The sequence below is a fragment of the Carlito syrichta genome, unplaced genomic scaffold, assembly GCF_000164805.1.
Source record: "Carlito syrichta isolate Samal-C Ts95f unplaced genomic scaffold, Tarsius_syrichta-2.0.1 Scaffold91636, whole genome shotgun sequence".
NCBI lineage: Eukaryota > Metazoa > Chordata > Mammalia > Primates > Tarsiidae > Carlito > Carlito syrichta.
The window spans coordinates 164,195-181,881 of NW_007035732.1; the positions used below are offsets into that span (position 1 = coordinate 164,195).

The 17,687-nt window shown below is 40.1% G+C and overlaps 1 protein-coding gene across 1 annotated transcript in view; it reads left to right on the plus strand.

Moving 5' to 3' along the window:
* The window catches only part of LOC103262111 (MORC family CW-type zinc finger protein 1), a gene marked incomplete at its 3' end in the record, with an annotated part of 81,438 nt that overhangs the window by 12,787 nt on the left and 50,964 nt on the right, over positions 1–17,687 (plus strand). Inside the window, exons 4-5 of the mRNA XM_008059722.1 lie at positions 12,090–12,158; positions 17,057–17,147. Of these exons, the coding sequence (XP_008057913.1) occupies positions 12,090–12,158; positions 17,057–17,147 (160 nt within the window). The remainder of the gene's footprint in view (positions 1–12,089; positions 12,159–17,056; positions 17,148–17,687) is intronic.

Below are 17,687 nucleotides of genomic sequence, written 5' to 3' on the forward strand. Positions count from 1 at the left end.
AGGCCCAGGCGGGTCTCGAACCCGCAGGATCAGACAATCCACTCACCTCAGCCTCCCAAAGGCGCGGGATTACAAACTGAGCCACCGAGCCCGGCTCTTTTTCCTTTTTTAAAGAAAGATACTCTAGCAGTGGTTTAGAAGATAGTTTGTAGATGTAGGAAAGCAAGGCTAGCAGGGAGGTATGGCCGTGGGAATAATTTAAGCAAGATTTCATGAACATTTGAATTAGGGCCAGTGATCTTGGACATGGAGAAGGGAGAACAGATGTCAGCTGCATTTCTTTAGAGCACAGGCACTGGACATGGGGATCGAGAAGACTTATCTGTACTCACAAAAGTACAACAAATGTAGTGTGAATCTGTGCGTTATATTTGTTTGGGTGTGGACAGCACACTAGTGGGGCGTGAGCATGTTCCTTTCACCCCATTCTCCCCAAGCACCTGGCATGATCATAAACAATCAAAATAGGAACTCAGCCAATGTCAGATGAAAGTGCCACTTCTTTCTTTCTTGATGTTTGGTGTATTTTGTGAAAAACCAAACTTACGATTTTTGGTTTTAAGTTACTCTAAATTATTTAAATTTTAAATGTTTGGTTATAACATTTTTTATGGTGACAAACCATTGCATGGCTATCAACCCAGCAAATGGGTTTTCTTGAAAAAAAAATTTTTTTTAAGAAAGGCAGTGCCAGTGCTTATACACCAATAAATGGAATTGTTCCAGGATGCAGAGTTAGTCTAAGATTGGATTAGTTTTCACATTATTTACTGAGGACTTGAATTACTGTTCCACCTTTTGTTTCCTTCTAGTAATTTGAGGGCTATAAAATTGAAACTGTGTTTCTCCACAGTGTTTTATATGTTTGTGTGTATTAGTTCCAGTAAACGTGGCTAAGCATTCAGTACTTTTTTTTTTTTTTTAGTTTCTATCAAGGTCTCTGGCATTCTAATATGGGATCCATGAAAAATGTAGTGCATATCTGTGCTTTTGTGGGCAGAAGCCTATAGCTTTTGTCATATCTCCAAGGTAACTATGTTCTAACAAAATATAAGAACCGTTGGTCTAAAAGAGAAAAGATACACGAACAGATATTTTTAAAATGTATTATGAAGGTAGGAAAACAGACTAGAAAGAGAGCATTCCTTATGGACCCCCAAAGACATGGAAGGATTAGGAAGGCTTCCTAGGAGGCGTCTTTTGTGAACTAACCTGCAGAGAGAACAGGAATTCACCTGGCGAGTCAAGCAAGGAAAGGGTAAAGGGTCAGGAGGAACAGAGTCTTGAATCTGGAAAGAACATAGTAGAAATGTTTGAAATGTTCAAGATTAGTTCAGGGGAGCGTTTGTGTGGGAGTGGAAGGTGGTGGTATGGGCAGGTGGTGGTGGGGGACTAGAAATGACCTTGGAGAGTGGCCAGGTTATGGAGGGCAAGCGAGATGTGTTAGGCGGATTGGGTTTTATGCTGAGAGCAGTGGGAAGCCGTGGAGGGGCTTGAAGCAGGAGAACCATGAGATGCACAACTGACAGAAGACTAGCTGCGCCCTTTGACTTGAGGAAGAGCAAGACAGTGGGGAGCTGCTGCTGTAATCCAGTAAAGATATGATGCTTTCCTGAAACAAGGCAGGGTAGTGTGGCTAGAGGAGGTAGTCAAAGAAGGTTGGCCAGGTTCCCTGGCTCATGCCTGCAATTTCAGCACTTTGGGAGGCTGAAGTGGGAGGATCATTTGAGACCAGGAGTTTTGAGACCAGCCTGGACAACATCGCAAGACCCTGTCTCTACAAAAAAGCAAAACGAACAGAAGACTGCCGGAAAGATGGTGGAGGAGTCATTGTGAGTGTGCAAGTATCTGTGTGAGACGGCAAGAGAGTATATGGATGGGAGTATAACTGGGTGCCCAGGTGTCTGAGGGGGAATTGAGAACTGACGATGGGGACTGTCCCCCCAGTGTGAACACTACTGTTGCCCCTCAGATTCTGGCATCTCCCATGGGAAGGTCCTCCTAGAGAAGCAACGGGAAGTGGCCACCACTCGGCACCTGGCATCAGGCTAGACTGCAAGGCCCCACCACCAGGACCTAGGATCCAGAGACTGTGCTACTTGATGGGGAGGGAGCTGTCTTTCCTAACCCTGTGTGCAGCAGTAACAGCAGTCTGTAGAGGGACTGAGCAGCCAGTATAAAGCCTGGGCAGACAAGTGCTCCAGGGTAGCCTCTCCAGAGCAGCAGACCTGCGTCTTAAGACCAGGGATGATCTCTACATTACTTTGGGGCTGCTCCCATGAACCCAGAGAGGACAGCCCCCAGTGCACAAGCCCCGGAGGGAAATAGCAGATGAGGAACCCCAGACAACCCACCCCTCACCTCGAGCCAGCTGCTCGGGAATAGACGCATACAGCAGATCTGACCAGAGAAGGAGGCTGGTGAGTTTTGAACTGACTGCCTGCACCCCCACCGATGAGCAAAAGAGATCGGGAGGAGAAGGTAGAGGCCAGAGGCTTCATTCCCCAGCTGTGAACTGGATGCCATGGGAGCTGTGACCATGCTGGGAGATGGAGGAAGGGAGAGAGAGTCTGGGAGATGCTGAGTCAAGTAGTCCCCTCCCCCACCTCCCTGTATTCACGCACTGCCTATCAACCTCAGGTACCAGGTGGTGAAGACTCACCTCAGGTTTCAATATTGAAGAGAAACTGCAGTAACAGACCTGAAGTTGCAGAGTCCACCACAAGAGGGAGCTCCCCCACAAAAGAGATTCACTAAAGTTGAGAAATTTCTCTCTACCAGTGGATTTGTTTGTTTGTTTTTTCTTCTTTTTGGGGCGGTCTTGTTTGTTGGTTGGTTTTCTCTTTCCTTTCTTCCTTTTTTCTCTCTTTGCTTTTTTCTTTTTTCTCTTTTCTTCTTCCCTCTCTTTTCTTATACTCTATCTTGGACTTGGGAGCTACACAAATATACCGATTGTAAGGTCATATTGTATGGAGATGGAGAGTGAGTCTCAGGTGGCATATTCATCAGATAACAAGCATTGTGACCCATCAGTGGGTTCTGAATCTTTGTGGCCTTTCTCTCACCCCTTAGTAAGTGCTCAAAATTGTAAAAAGATAGCACAGTGCCCCACTCCCCCACCCTATTTCATAATCAAGAAAACCCAGAGGCCCAGTTTAAGGAAGGACAGAACATAGAGCAAATATCAGAAGTTTCCCATTGAGCTATGGAATTAAAGAGAAGAATAAGAGAACTGCACAAATGAGGAAAAACCAATGAATAATAACTGGTAACCCTCAGAATCCCAACAAAGAGACAGTGCTCAAAAGAACAGCTACTGGAGCACAAACAATGGCTATCTCTGATAATGACTATACGCAGAAGGTACTTACAGAGATCAGAGAATGCATGGATAGAATGAATAAAAATCAAGAAAGTTTTCGGACTAAAACTAAACAAAATTGTAGCAGAGTTGGACAGACTCAAGAAAGTATATTAAGAAATATCCGAAATAAAGAACTCCATCCAAAAAATAATTAACAAACTGACAAGTATAGGAAACAGAATTGGCCAAGCAGAAGAAACAATCTTAGAACTGGAAGACAGAAATACAGAAAAGAAAACTTAAGGAGAAACTTTCCAAGAGAGTGCAGTTTTATCAAGAAGCCAAACCTAAGTCTGATTGGTATCCCTGAAGTAGAAAGAGAAACAGAAAACACCTTAGAACAAACATTCCATGAGATCACTCAAGAAAACTTTTCACATATTGCCAGGGAGCTGACTATACAAGCACAAGAGATTCAGGGAACCCCTGCAAGACATCTTATGAGAAGGCCAATGCCTAGACACATAGTAATTTGCTTACACAAAATAGGTATGAAAGAAAAAATCCTGAAGGCAACAAGGGGAAAAGGTCAGACTACATACCAGGGAAGACTGTCCAGAATCGCTACATACTTATCTATAGAAACACTACAGGCCAGAAGAGTTGGACTCCAGTCTTTAAAGTTCTCAAAGATAAAGAATTTCAAACAAAAATTTCCACCCAAGCCAAACTCAGCTTCATCAGTGATGGGGAATTAAAATCCTTCCCAGACATCCAATCTCTAAGAGAATATGCTGCTTCCAGACCAGCTCTACAGGAAAATCTTAAAAAGGTGTTGTGCACAGAAGAAAAAAATGAAAGACTGTGTACTTCATAAGATCACAAACATAGAACCAACAGAGAACACAGCACACTTGCAAAAATGAACACACATGCATATATTAATCCACAAGTTAAAGTAAAACAAAACAGCTTTATAAGAGCCTTATGAGAGGGACAAACTGTCACATTTCAGTAAACAACCTGCACATGAATGGGCTAAATATATCACTGAAAAAGACATAGAATGGCAAACTGGATAAATGAACATGACCCCAGAATATGCTGCCTCCAAGAAACACACCTTACAACAAAGGACACCCACCAGCTTAAAGTTAGAGGATGGAGAATAAACTTTCAGGCAAATGGAAAACAAAAGGCAAGAGTCGTGACTTTAATATTAGACTAAGCAACCTTCAAGCTGTCAAAAATGTAAAAAGATACAGAAGGTCACTACTTAGTGATAGAAGACTCAATCTAGCAACAAGAAATAGCCATCCTAAACATATATGCACTCAACACAGGAGCACCAGGATTTACAAAGCAACTACTAAGTAAACTAAAAAAGGGCATTGACTCTAATACTATGATAACTGGAGACCTAAATATCCCACTAAGAACCCTAGGTAGATCATCAAGGCAAAAAAATCAATAAGGAGATACAGAATCTCAACTTAACACTTGACCAAATGAACTTAATAGGTACCTAGAGAACACCCCACCCAATCACCACAGAATATACATTCTACTCATCACCACATAGAACATACTTCAAGATCAAACACATCCTGGGCCATAAATCAAGTATAAGTAAATTCCATACGATCAAAATATTACCATACATCTTCTCAGACCACACTGGAATAAAAATAAATATCACACCCACAAGAACCCCCTTAAAATACACAAAGATGTGGACACTAAATAGCATGATGCTGTATAATTTCTGGGTCAACACAGATATTAAAACAGAAATTAAAAGATTCTTGGAAACAAGTGAAAACAAAGGCATGTCTTACCAAAACCTCTGGGATGCCATGGAAAGCAGTACTATAAGGGGAATTTATAACTCTCTACACACACGCATCAAGAAAATAGATCATGAGTTAACAGTCTAACAGATTACCTAAGGGAACTGAAAAGCCAAGACCATCAAAACCCTAACTTCAGCAGAAGACTCCAGATCACCAGAGTAAAAGCCCAAATATGTTAGCTAGAAGCCAAAAATATTATAGAAACACAAAGCTGGTTTTTTAAAGGATAAATGAGATTAATGGACCCTTAGCCAGATTGACCAAGAAAAAGAAAGAAAAAGCCTAAATAAACACAATTAGAAATGCAAAAGATCAAGTCACAAATGACCCTGAAGAAATACCAAAGATTATCAGACATTACTATGCACACCTGTATGAAAACAAACTCCATAACCTAAATGAAATGGAGGACTTTCTGACATCACACATCCTCCCAAGGTTGAAACAAAAATAAATTGAGACCCTAAATAGACCAATAATAACCCAGGAAATTGACTTTGTCATAAGAAAACTACCTAAAAAAAGCTCTGGATCAGATGGCTTTCCAGCAGAATCCTATAAAACATACAAGGAAGAGCTGATACCAATCCTGTTGAAAATATGCCAGGCAATTAAGAGAGGTGGAATTCTCCCCAAATCATTTTGCGAACTAGCATCACACTGATACCCAAACCAGGTAAAGAGCCAACAGAAAAAGAGAACTACAAGTCAGTATCCCTGATGAACATAAATGCAAAAATTCTCAACAAGATTCTAGCAAATCAAATCCAACAGCACATCTCAAAAATTATTCACCATGACCAAGTAGACGTCATCCCTGGGATGCAGGACTGGTTCAAAATCTGCAAGACTATAAATGTAAATACATCAAGAGATGTGAAAACAAGAACCATATGATTATATCATTAGACATAGAGAAAGCTTTTGACAAAATCCAGCATTACTTGATAAAAACCCTTAACACCTAGGCATAGAGGGAACATACCTCAAAATAGTAAGAGCCAGCTACAATAAACCCACAGCCAACATTTTGCTAAATGAACAGAAAATGGAAACATTTCCCCTGAAAACTGGAACAAGACAAGGCTGCCCACTCTCACCCCTCCTTTTCAACATAGTATTAGAAGTACTAGCTAGAGTAATCAGACAAGAGAACGAAATCAGGGGTATCCAAATAGGAAAGGAAGAAGTTAGGTTATCCCTCTTTGTGAACTTTATGATCCTATACTTTGAAAAACCCAAGAGAATCTGTCAAAAGCCTCCTTGCACTGATAAAGGACTTTGGCAAAATCTCAGGGTGCAAAATCAACATGCAAAAGACAGTCGCATTTTTATACACCAAGAACAAACAGGCAGAGAATCAAATTAAAAAAAAATCCCATTCACAGTATTCCATGCTCACGGATTGGAAGAATCAATATTGCTAAGATGTCCATCCTACCCAAGGCAATCTACAGATTCGATGCAATACCCATTAAATTGCCAACATCATTTTTCTCAGATCTGGAAATGACAATACAGACATTCATGTGGCGATGTAAATGACCATGAATAACCAAAACAATCCTCAGCAAAAGATACAAAGCAGGAGGTATCACAATTCCAGACTTTAAACTTTATTATCAGGCTACAATAATCAAAACAGCCTGGTATTAATACAAGAACAGACATGTAGACCAGTGGACCTGGATAGAGATTCTGAAAGCATAACCTCAATTTCTCAACCAACTCATCTTTGACAAAACCTCCACCAACAACCACTGGAGAGAGGAGAACCTATTCAATAAAAGGTGCTGGGAAAACTGGCTGATCACATGCAGAAGAAAGAGGACCCCTACCTATCACCATACACAAAAATAAACTCTAAATGGATTAAGGACCTAAATGTAAAACCTCAAATCATATGAATCTTAGAAAATGCAGGAGACACCCTTATGGAAACTGGAATAGGCAACCAATTCCTGATCAAAACCCCTAAAGCCCATGCCATAAGAGATAAGATAGACAAGTGGAACCTCATCAAACTGAAAAGCTTCTGCAAAGCAAAAGAAATCATTAATATAGTGAGGAGACAGCCCCCAGAAAGGGAAAAATATTTGCCAACTGTTTATCTGACAAAGGCCTGACATCCAGGCTCTACAAGAAACTCAAATGGGCCAAAAGGAAAAAAAACCCAACAAAACAAAACTAACAGCCCTATTAAAAAGTGGGCAAAATATATGAATAGACACTTCTCAAAAGAAGACATACGAGCAACCAACAGATACATGAAAAAATGCTCAGCCTCACTAATCATCAAAGAAATGTGAATCAAAACCACACTGAGACACCATCTAACTCTAGTTAGAATGGCCATCATTTATAACTCAAAAAAAGGAACACTTCTACATTCTTGTTGGGAGTGTAAATTAGTGCATCTTCTGTGGAAAACAGTTGGTGATTTCTAAAAGATCTAGAAATCAACCTTCCATATGACCCAGCAAATCCCCTTCTGGAAATATACCTGGAGGAACTCAAATCATCCTACAAAAAAGATACCTACAAAAAACATGTACACACATGTTTATTGCAGCATTATTCACAATAGCAAAATGTGGAACCAACCGTTCTACCCATGAAAATTGGACTGGGTAAAAATAACGTGGTGTATATACATGATGGAATATTATGCAGCCATAAAGAACAAAATTATTGTTTGCAACAACTTGGGTAGATTTAGAGTTTATTATACTCAGTGATCTATTGCAGAAACAAAGAGCTGAGTACCACATGTTCTCACTCATAAGTGAATCCTGAACATTTATCATAATACTATAAGAAAGGGGTTGGCAGTAGTGAAACACTGCCAGGGGAGGGAAAGAGGAGGCATGTAACAGTAAGGGTACTTGATCCCTAACCAGGCAAACTGAGTACCAATGGGAGGCCCAAACTTGACCTCTACAATGACTACTTATGTACCTAATTCTGAATTGTACCCCACATCTTTAAAGTAAAATTTAAAAAAAGAAAAAACAGACAAAAACTAGAGAGTCATTAAGGAGGTGAAATTGAGAGGACCAGATAGCTGCTGGTGTGTAGAGTGAGGTGGTAGAGTATGTAATAATGATCCTAGGTTTTGGCTTGGACAGCTAAAGCCTTATGGCAGGATGATGCCATTTTTTGAACAGGAAACACAAGGAGGAAGAGTAAGTCTGATGAGTGAAGAGATGTTTGTTTCATTTTGGACATATATAATTGACAGGTGACAAAATCTGACATTCATAGTTTTTAAAAATTAATTAATTAATTAATTAATTATAGAGATGTGGGGCACAATTCAGGGTTAGGTATATAAACATTAATCATGCAGGTACTCTTGTTGATGAGGTATGTCCCTCCCTCCCCTAGCAATTTCCCTCAACTGCCAATCCTATCCCCCCTTCCCTGACTGTTTTCCACTACTGCCAATCACTTTCTTATAGCATTATAATTGTTCAAGGTCCATTTATGAGTGAGAACATATGGAACTCAGTTCTTTGTTTCTGTGATAAATCACTGAGTATGATTGACTCCAAATCCATCCAAGTTGCTGCAAGGTCCATATATGTCTTTCTTTATGGCTGCATAATATTCCATCATGTATAAAATGTACCACCTTTTTTTTAATCCAGTCCAGCTTCAATGGGCAACACGGTTGGTTCCACGTTTTTGCTATTGTGAATAGAGCTGCAACAAACATAAGTGTACAGGTATTTTTGTCACAGAGTGATTTGATTTCCTCCAGGTATATTCTTAATAGGGGAATTGCTGGGTCATATGGAAGGTCCATTTCTAGTTCTTTCAGAAATTGCCACACTGTCTTCCAAAGAGGTTGCACAGTCTGCATTCCCACCTGCAGTGTAGAAGCATTCCTTTTTCTCCACATCCTCACCAGCATCTGTCGTTGTTTTATTTATTTATTTATTTATTTATTTATTTTGAGTTGGAGTCTTACTCTGTCGCCCGGACTGGAGTGCAGTGGCCGCTCCCGGCCACCACAGCCTTGACCTCCTGGGCTCTGGCGATCCTTCCGCCTCAGCCTTCCAAGTAGCTGGAACTACAGGTGCGCACTACCACGCCCAGCTCATTTTTTTTTTATTTATTGTAGAGATGAGTTCTTGCCAAATTGTCCAGGCAGGTCTCGAACCCGTGGACTCAGGCAGTCCACTCACCTCAGCCTTCCAAGGCGTGGGATTACAGGCTGAGCCACCGAGCCCGGGTTTGTTTTATTAAAATAATGGCCATTCTTACAGGTATTAGGTGGTATCTTAATATGGTTTTGATTTGCGTTTCTCTGATGATGAGTGAGGCTGAGCACTTTTTCATGTGTCTGTTGGTTGGCATTCATAGTTTTAAGGAATTAAACAAGGCCAAGTTTCAGGGTGGATAATAGAGAGTATTACATCTTGAGTTTATGCTTGGTTGATTCCAATCCCTGATGGATTTGCAAAAATAAAAAATAAAAAAAAAGGAGGCACTATAGTATCTGTTTGCTGGGAATCTTGGATCTTTGTCAGCCATTCACTCAAGGAATACCCTTCTTTCTGCAAGCTCCTTTCATGAGAAATATACACTGAGAACTGCAAAATCATTTGTGGCTACTACACAGAGCTGCAGAAGTTGAGCGTGGTCTTGCACCAGGTAGTTCCTAATCCTGGATGAACATTAGAATAACCTGGGGAAGCTTTTAGGAAAAAAACACAAATTCCTGAACCCCATCCAAGATCAGTTAAATTAAGAAATCTCGAGTTGATTTCAACGTGCAACCAAGATCAAGAGTTACTGCCTTATGTAGAGAACTCAACAAAAGTCGATTCTCCTTATGGAATGGTGGAGAGATGTTTCTGTGAAGCGGTAGCCAAGACACCACTCAGGGGTGGGCTCACCAAAATCAGTACCTTAAGGGGAGAGGAAGATTCTGACACAGAAGTTGAGGTTAGCAGACCAAAGGGCCAGGTAGAGAGAATGAACTCAGAAAGGGAGATAGTAGGTTGGGTTCAAAGAGTTCAATTAGAAGTGGGCACATCATCATAAAATTATAAGCCCAGAAAGATTATTTAGATATTTATTCATGTTCTCTCTCTTTTATTATTTTTTATTTGAGTTGGAGTCTCACTCCGTCACCCAGACTGGAGTGCAGTGGCCGCTCCCGGCCACCTCAACCTCGACCTGCTGGGCTCTAGCGATCCTTCCGCCTCAGCCTTCCGAGTAGCCGGAATTACAGGCATGCGCTACCACGCCCGGCTGATTTTTTTTTATTTATTGTAGAGATGAGGTCTCGCTGCCCAGGCAGGTCTTGAACCTGCAGACTCAGGCAATCCACTCACCTCAGCCTCCCAAAGGCGCGGGGTTACAGGCTGAGCCACTGAGCCTGGCTTCGCTCTCTTTTTTTTAAAGTTGGAGTCTCATTCTGTCACCCAGACTGGAGTGCGGTGGCATGGTCACAACTTACAGCAGCCTCAACTTTCTGGGCTCAGGCAATCCTCCTGCCTCAGCTTTCCAAGTAGCTGGGACTACAGGTGCACTCCACCATGCCTGGCTCTTTTTTTTTTTTTTTTTTTGGTAGGGACATGATCTCGCTATGTTACCCAAGCTGACCTTAAACTCCTGGGTTCAAGCACCCCTCCTGCCTTGGCGTCCCAAAATGCTGGGATTATAGGTGTGAACCACTTCACCTAGTCTCATGTGTTATCTTGGGCATTAAATTTTTAAAATGTGAATTCTTGATGAACTTTGAACATAGAGATTTACTTAATAAATGTGCTAGAAATGAATCTGTGGGGACAGGAAGTAAATCAGTGATTACCAGGGATGAGGTAGAAATGGTGGGACATGGACAGAGTAGCAGGGAAGGATTACAGAGGGCCAGGAAGAAACATTTGGGGTGATATATTCATTGCCTTGATTGTGGTAATGGTTTCATAGGTGTATATGTGTATGTTAAAATTTGTCAAATTATACACTTTAAACATGTGCAGTTTATTGTGCATAAATTATTTCTCAGTAAGCCTATCATTTAAAATAAAGATGGAGAAATGCGTTAGACCTCATTTATCCAATATTAAAATTATTTTGGAGGCAGTTTGCACTGGGCACTAAAATTAGTCTTATTAGTTTTAGTTACATAGAATCACAAAGAGTACCTGGTCCTAAACCAGGCGTAGTGAGGGCCAGTTGCAGGTCCAAATTTCACATGCACACAAACTGCTTGTGCAGCTATTCCTGACTTGTACCCTACTTATCTATTTAAAAATTGCATATTGTAAATTATGTAATATAACAGAATAAAAATTACATAAATTATAATTATAATAATAATTTTAAATATAATATAAAGATTTATGGTATCTTCTGATCACCAAAATTGATTCCAAATAACTTAATCATTTTCAAAAATTAAATGCATCTTTGAGAGGCAAATATCTGCTGCCACAAAGAAAAACAAACAGCTCTTATGGGAATTAACGACTTAGAAGGGAGCCTGGTGGATTTAATTAGAATGGCTTAGACTTGTTTTAGAATGAGTGTTTCGGTGAAAGAGTGCAGAGGTTGGTCAGTTTGAGAGAGGGATACTGGGGTCATATCACTATCTTTCTTTTTCTTTTCCTTAGAAAGGAAATGCCTGAAGTTTAAAGGACCAGTTCAGTTCTAGAGCAGAGCAAGTCCTGCTGTATACATAATTTATTAACATGTAGATGTTTTATGTTGATTTAAAGCCTTTATGTTGCATGATTGCTTTCCCCCTGCAGTTCCTTGCAGTGGTAGCCAAGACACCACTCCGAGCTCTGTCCTTGTGCCATAACTCTCACTCCGTGGCTGTATTGGATGAAGACGAATAATTATGTGAGCAGCATGACTCTCTGACGAACAAATTAAGCCCGATATTTATTAGTAATAATTGCTTTCTCTTACAGTGGATAATGAAAAACTGCAGGGTGGATTCATGTTGTGTTTCCTGGATGATGGATGTGGCATGAACCCTGGTAAGTTAATTATCGAGATACCTAACTGGCTGTTAAAGGAAACAGCCTGAAAATCCACCAAATAAGTAAAAATAAATTGAGCTATCTATGCAAAAAAAAAAAAAAAAAAGGTATGGAGCTATGAGGGACAGTAAACCCCAGACTTAACTTATTGCTGAACTTTTCAGATTTAACTCCTTTAAGTGGCAGAGGAAATGTATTGTAACCATCTAAACTGAGACAAAAAGGGAATGTAAACAAATATTGTCAGAAAGATGAAGGGCAAATGGTACTGACTGTAAGAAAAAAGCATCTGGGAGTGAATGGAAAACAGACAACTGAATGGACTCTGAGACTGATTTTAACTCATTCTTGCAGGTATTCTTGCAAAAGCCCCAGGTAGTTTCCTGTGCCTTTAGGCTATTTTAAATTTTCTGCTTAACCTTGAGGTAGAGGTCACCACTCCTTGTTCTGAGCAGTTTGTTTTTTTCTCTGCATGTTCACAAGTTTAGTTGCTTCAGATGAATGTTTCCCCTCATAACGAGTGTATGAGAGGGGACTCAAAAGAAACCATAATTATATTTTCCAGGGCGGGCCCTTGTAGTATAGGCATCCTTAGCCATGTAGGTGTTCTAGGAACCCATTGGTATCAGTGTACCAGCTAGCGTTGTGAAAGGCTGTGTTCAGCTTCACTGAATTTTTTTGGCAGTTCTTTCATCATGTTTGCCTGTTTCAGGATGGATAATTTATAAGTGCACCTACCCACATTGTCCTAAGTGTTCAACAGTTTTTGGCCAAAACCAGCATGATCCCTGTGCCCCACCCTCCCTAGTCACCTGATCTCACCCCCCCTTTTTTTTGTTTCCCTGATGAAAAAAAGTCCTCAAAGGGAAAACGTTTTGCCTATGTGGAAGAAATGAAACAAAAAAACAACAAAAACACTAAGAGGCATCAAAATTGACAAGTTTAAAAACTGAGAAGCAGAAAAAGCATTTCGATAAGTGTATTGCATCAAACAGAATAATTTGAAAGTGACAGAAATTTAAAAATGTAAAAATAAATAATACAATTTTTTATAAGCAAATTCCTGTTTGTTTGCCCCCCCATATCTACAATATATTTCATCACTTATCTTGGTGTATTCAAGGTTAACACAAAGCCAGCACTTAATAGGTGCACAGTATCTGTTCGCTGTGAAATTCAAATGTTATTCTTTCTGATGAGGGGCTTGAGTTGTTTTAGATACTTTATTTCTGAATTCTTTAAATACTTTATGTCCCTCCAGCTAGAGGTTTTTTGTTGTTGTTGTTTTGTTTTTTTGTTTTGTTTTGTTTTTTTAAAATAGAGTCTCACTCTGTTGCCCAAGCTGGAGTGCCGTGGTGTCATCATAGTACACTGTAACCTCAAACTCTTGGGCTCAAGTGATCCTCCAGCCTCCTAAGTAGCTGGGACTATAACTGCGTGCCACCACACCCAACGAATTTTTTAGAATATTTTTTGTAGAGATAGTGTCTTGCTGTGTTGCTTAGGCTGGTCTCAAACTCCTGCCCTCAAACAGTCCTTCTACCTTGACCTCCCAAAGTACTGGGATTACAGGTATGAACCACTGACCATGCCAGGTCCAGTTAGGGTTTCCTGACCACTAGGTTTCAAAAATAGTGAGAGAATTCAAGCAATATGTAACTGTTCAGGTCAGTTCCACCCCCAGGGAAAGGATGATCATCAGTATAGATATTGATGTGCTGATACAGGCTGAAAATACAAAGTAAAGTGATTAACTTCTTCCGGTTTTGAAGTAACCCTGTGGGTCTGAATAGTCAAATAATATTTATTAGCAAGGTTAGACAATATTGGACTATTCCACCTAGTTATTTTCCTAATTTTGACTTTACCAGATCATTTTGATTAAAAGAATTGTGGGTCCTTTAGTGTTTAACAAAATGAGAATGGAAAGAGTTTGTAAAAAAACCACACTGAGAAACAGTTTAATTTTTTACTTCTAGCCTGAATGTTAAGTTTATTTTCCTGAATTTGTAAAGTGAATGACTATGTATGATGTGTTCTAAGGAATTCCTTAGTGAAAGAAAAATGTAACGCCTTTTACATGATCAAAGCACAAACAAATGCCAAATATTCAGACCTTCAGAAACAACTTGCACTTCAGTTTATTAATATAATAGTATTTTAAAAAGCACACTGTTAGCCAGGTGCATGCCTGTAATCCCAGCACTTTGAGAAGCTGAGAAGGAGAATTGCTTGAGCCCAGGAGTTTGAGACCAACCTGGTCAACATAGTAAGACCTCATCTCTACAAAAACTCAAAAAAAAGATTAACTTGGTATGGTGGCACATGCCTGTAGTCCTAACTACTTGGGAGCTGAGATAGGAGGATCTCCTGAGCCCAAGAAGTTGAAGTTGTACTGAGCCATGATTGTGCCACTACACTTCAGCCTGGGTGACAAAGTGAGACCCTATCTCAAAACAAAAACAAAAAACAAACAAAAAAACCCACACTATTGTTTAGAGAAATCAGTTTTTAATTAGCATTGAGAATCAAGAAATCAAGTAGTAATAAATTAGAAGGAAGAGTTTACCTGATGGCTGAAAATAGAAAAATATAATCTGTTGTCCAAACTGAGGTAAATCAACCTTGACTCACAGAGTATAACTGCAGTAATTTCCTGTTTGTTTGTTTTATCTCAAGTCATTTCCCACAGAGTATCCTGAGTGGATTTTTTCCTTCTCACATAAATCTTCTCATATCATTCTCCTACTGAAAACCCTCAGTGGTTTTCCACTGTTTAAGAATAAAATTCATACCCATGGCATCGCTTCCAAGATCTCGCGTTATATGACCCTATACACCTCTTTGGCCTTTTCTTGGTCCGCCAGCTTCCTTCCTTACAGTACTCCACCCACACCTGGCTTGCCTCTCAACATTCGAATCTTATCTCAAATGTCAGCCTTTTGAAAGTCGTCTTCTTTGGCCATTCTTCTTCAGGCCACTCTCCTGTTGTCTATCATATTACCCTGGTTTTGGTTTCTTCACTTACTACTCCCAGTCAGAATTGATCTCATTAGTTTACACTTCTTTCCATCCGTTTCTCTTACCACGTCATTACAATGTGGAGGGCAGGGGCCAGAACTGGTCTTTTTTCAGTGTTTTATCTCCATGTCCAGAACACTGACAGCCATGCATGGAAGTTCAAGTGGTGTGTAGGAATACCTCGGGCTTTGGTATCCATTCTTACAACTCTGGGTTCTAATTCTGGCTGCAGCATTCATCAGCTCTGTGATCTTGGGCAGGTTTCTTGAACTCCTTAATCTTACATTTCCTCATCTGCAACATGCAGATCCTAATACTAATATCTTCCTTTTTGTTTAAATGTTAAACAGATTATGCATGTAGGTATATAACACAGTACCTATCACATACTAAACAACCAATAAATGTTAACTATGTTGTCATTATGGATACCCTCACCTAATGCCTAAACACCTTGTAAGGACATGTTATAGAAAGACCAGTTAGTTTTGGATAAGCAGGATGTTTAGTGGCCTTTTCATACCTCATACCTGGTGTCACTGAGCATGTCTGTACCCCAACAGACACAGGATCCTCAGGACAGTTCTAAAGCATGTATTCCAATAGGCCAACAAGAACATTCTTTGTTATGGAGGTCGGTATATTCTGAAGTCTAGAGGATTCCTCTTTAAAATACCAGAATGCTCTGGAGAGATGACTGAAAGTGTGAAATGATCAACCCTTCTCTCCCTGGTAGTATGAGAGCAGAAGCCATTCTGCTCTAATAGTCTTTCATGGGCCTCGATAAGGGCCAAGTCCATGGGGAAATTACTAGTGGTACAAATAATTGTAATATAAGTTATTAGCAATTCTCAAGTGCCAAGTGTTGTGTCCAGGATTTCTCAAATACATCATCTTATTGACTTTGTTTTATTTATCTTCATCAAAAACACTGTGATGTATTAGTAGTTTCCTTATAGAGAATTTGGAAATTAAGGCTCAGAGTTTTAAACTATACTCGAGATCACATGGCTAGATCTGTCTGACCTAGTTCAATGTACATTTGTTTCTTGATATTTTGGGGGGATTGGTTTCCGAAAGTCTCTAGGATACAGGAATCCACGATGTCCAAGTCCTTTGTTATAAAGTCCTTTGACATAGTATTTGCATATTACCCATGCGTATAGATCCTCCTGTATACTTTAAATCATCTCTAGATTCCTTGAAATACATAATGCAACGTAAATGCTATGTAGGCAAAACGCTATGGCTCCTGCCTGTAATTGCAGTGCTTTGGGTGGTTGAGGGTGGAGAGACTGCTTAAAGCCAGGAGTTTGAGACCAACCTGGGAAACACAGTGAGACCCTGTCTCTACAAAAACAAAAATTAGCCAGGCGTGGTGGTGCATGTCTATAGTCCCAGCTACCTGGGGCTGAGATGAGAGAATCTCTTGAAACCGGAGTTCAAGGCTACAGTGAGCTGTGATTGCGTTACTGCACTCCATCCAGCCTGGGCAACAGAGCCAGACCTCATCTCTAAAATAAATAAGTAAATAAATATTGTGTAAATAGTTGTTATACTTAATTGTTTAGGGAAAAGTAACCCAAAAAAGTTCATTCATGGTCAGTCCAGATGCAATTTTTTTCCTAATATGCTTAATCCAAGGTTGATTGAATCCACAAATGTGGAACCATGGATATGGAGGACTGACTGTAACACTATTAAGATCCTTGTCAAGGATTATGGATCCGGAAAAGAATACTTGTCTTTGGACTGACCCAAAAGCTGTGAATTTGTCCTGACGTCCTGAGATATGTGTGAGGTCCTGTCAGCTGGACCTCAGGCCAGTGCTCATGACTCTTCCTAACTACTTTAAAAGTTTTTGTCAATTACAGAGGAAGCTTCAGACATCATTTATTTTGGAACATCCAAAAAACGGCTATCAACCTTGAAGTTCATTGGGCAATATGGCAACGGTCTTAAAAGGTGAGCATGTTTTTCCCCTTAAGGCATACATTATTGATACTGGGTTAAAGACTGTCTTACACAGAACACTATAGGCAAATGAAGCTTTGAAAAGAATATAAACTTGGGATAGATCCTACCTTGTTTTGAACTGTCCATACCTATAACTGACTTGTATCTGTACAACATTTTTGAAATTAATTTTTACCTATAATAAGGTAAATATTGCTTCAGGAATTTCTGAAGCAGTATACTTGGACTTGAGAGCTTTGTTGCCTCTCTGCTTCTGTTTTTTCTCAAAGTGTATTTTAGCCTAGGCGTTGTGTTTACAGCTTATATTTTTGGTACTTAACGTTGAAAGATGAGAACGCTAGGCTCACTTGTGCGGCTCCTGCCAGGGCCAGACGATTGTTCTTTTGAGCCCCGGATAGACCTTTATCCCCAACAGCCAAGTCTCAAGCAAGAGTGTTGAGCTGGATCACTTCAAATTCTTCTACTCTGCTTCAAGGAAAAAAGCATCAGGATGTCTGTGCCCTCCTGATGATGGGTCAGCAAAATGGG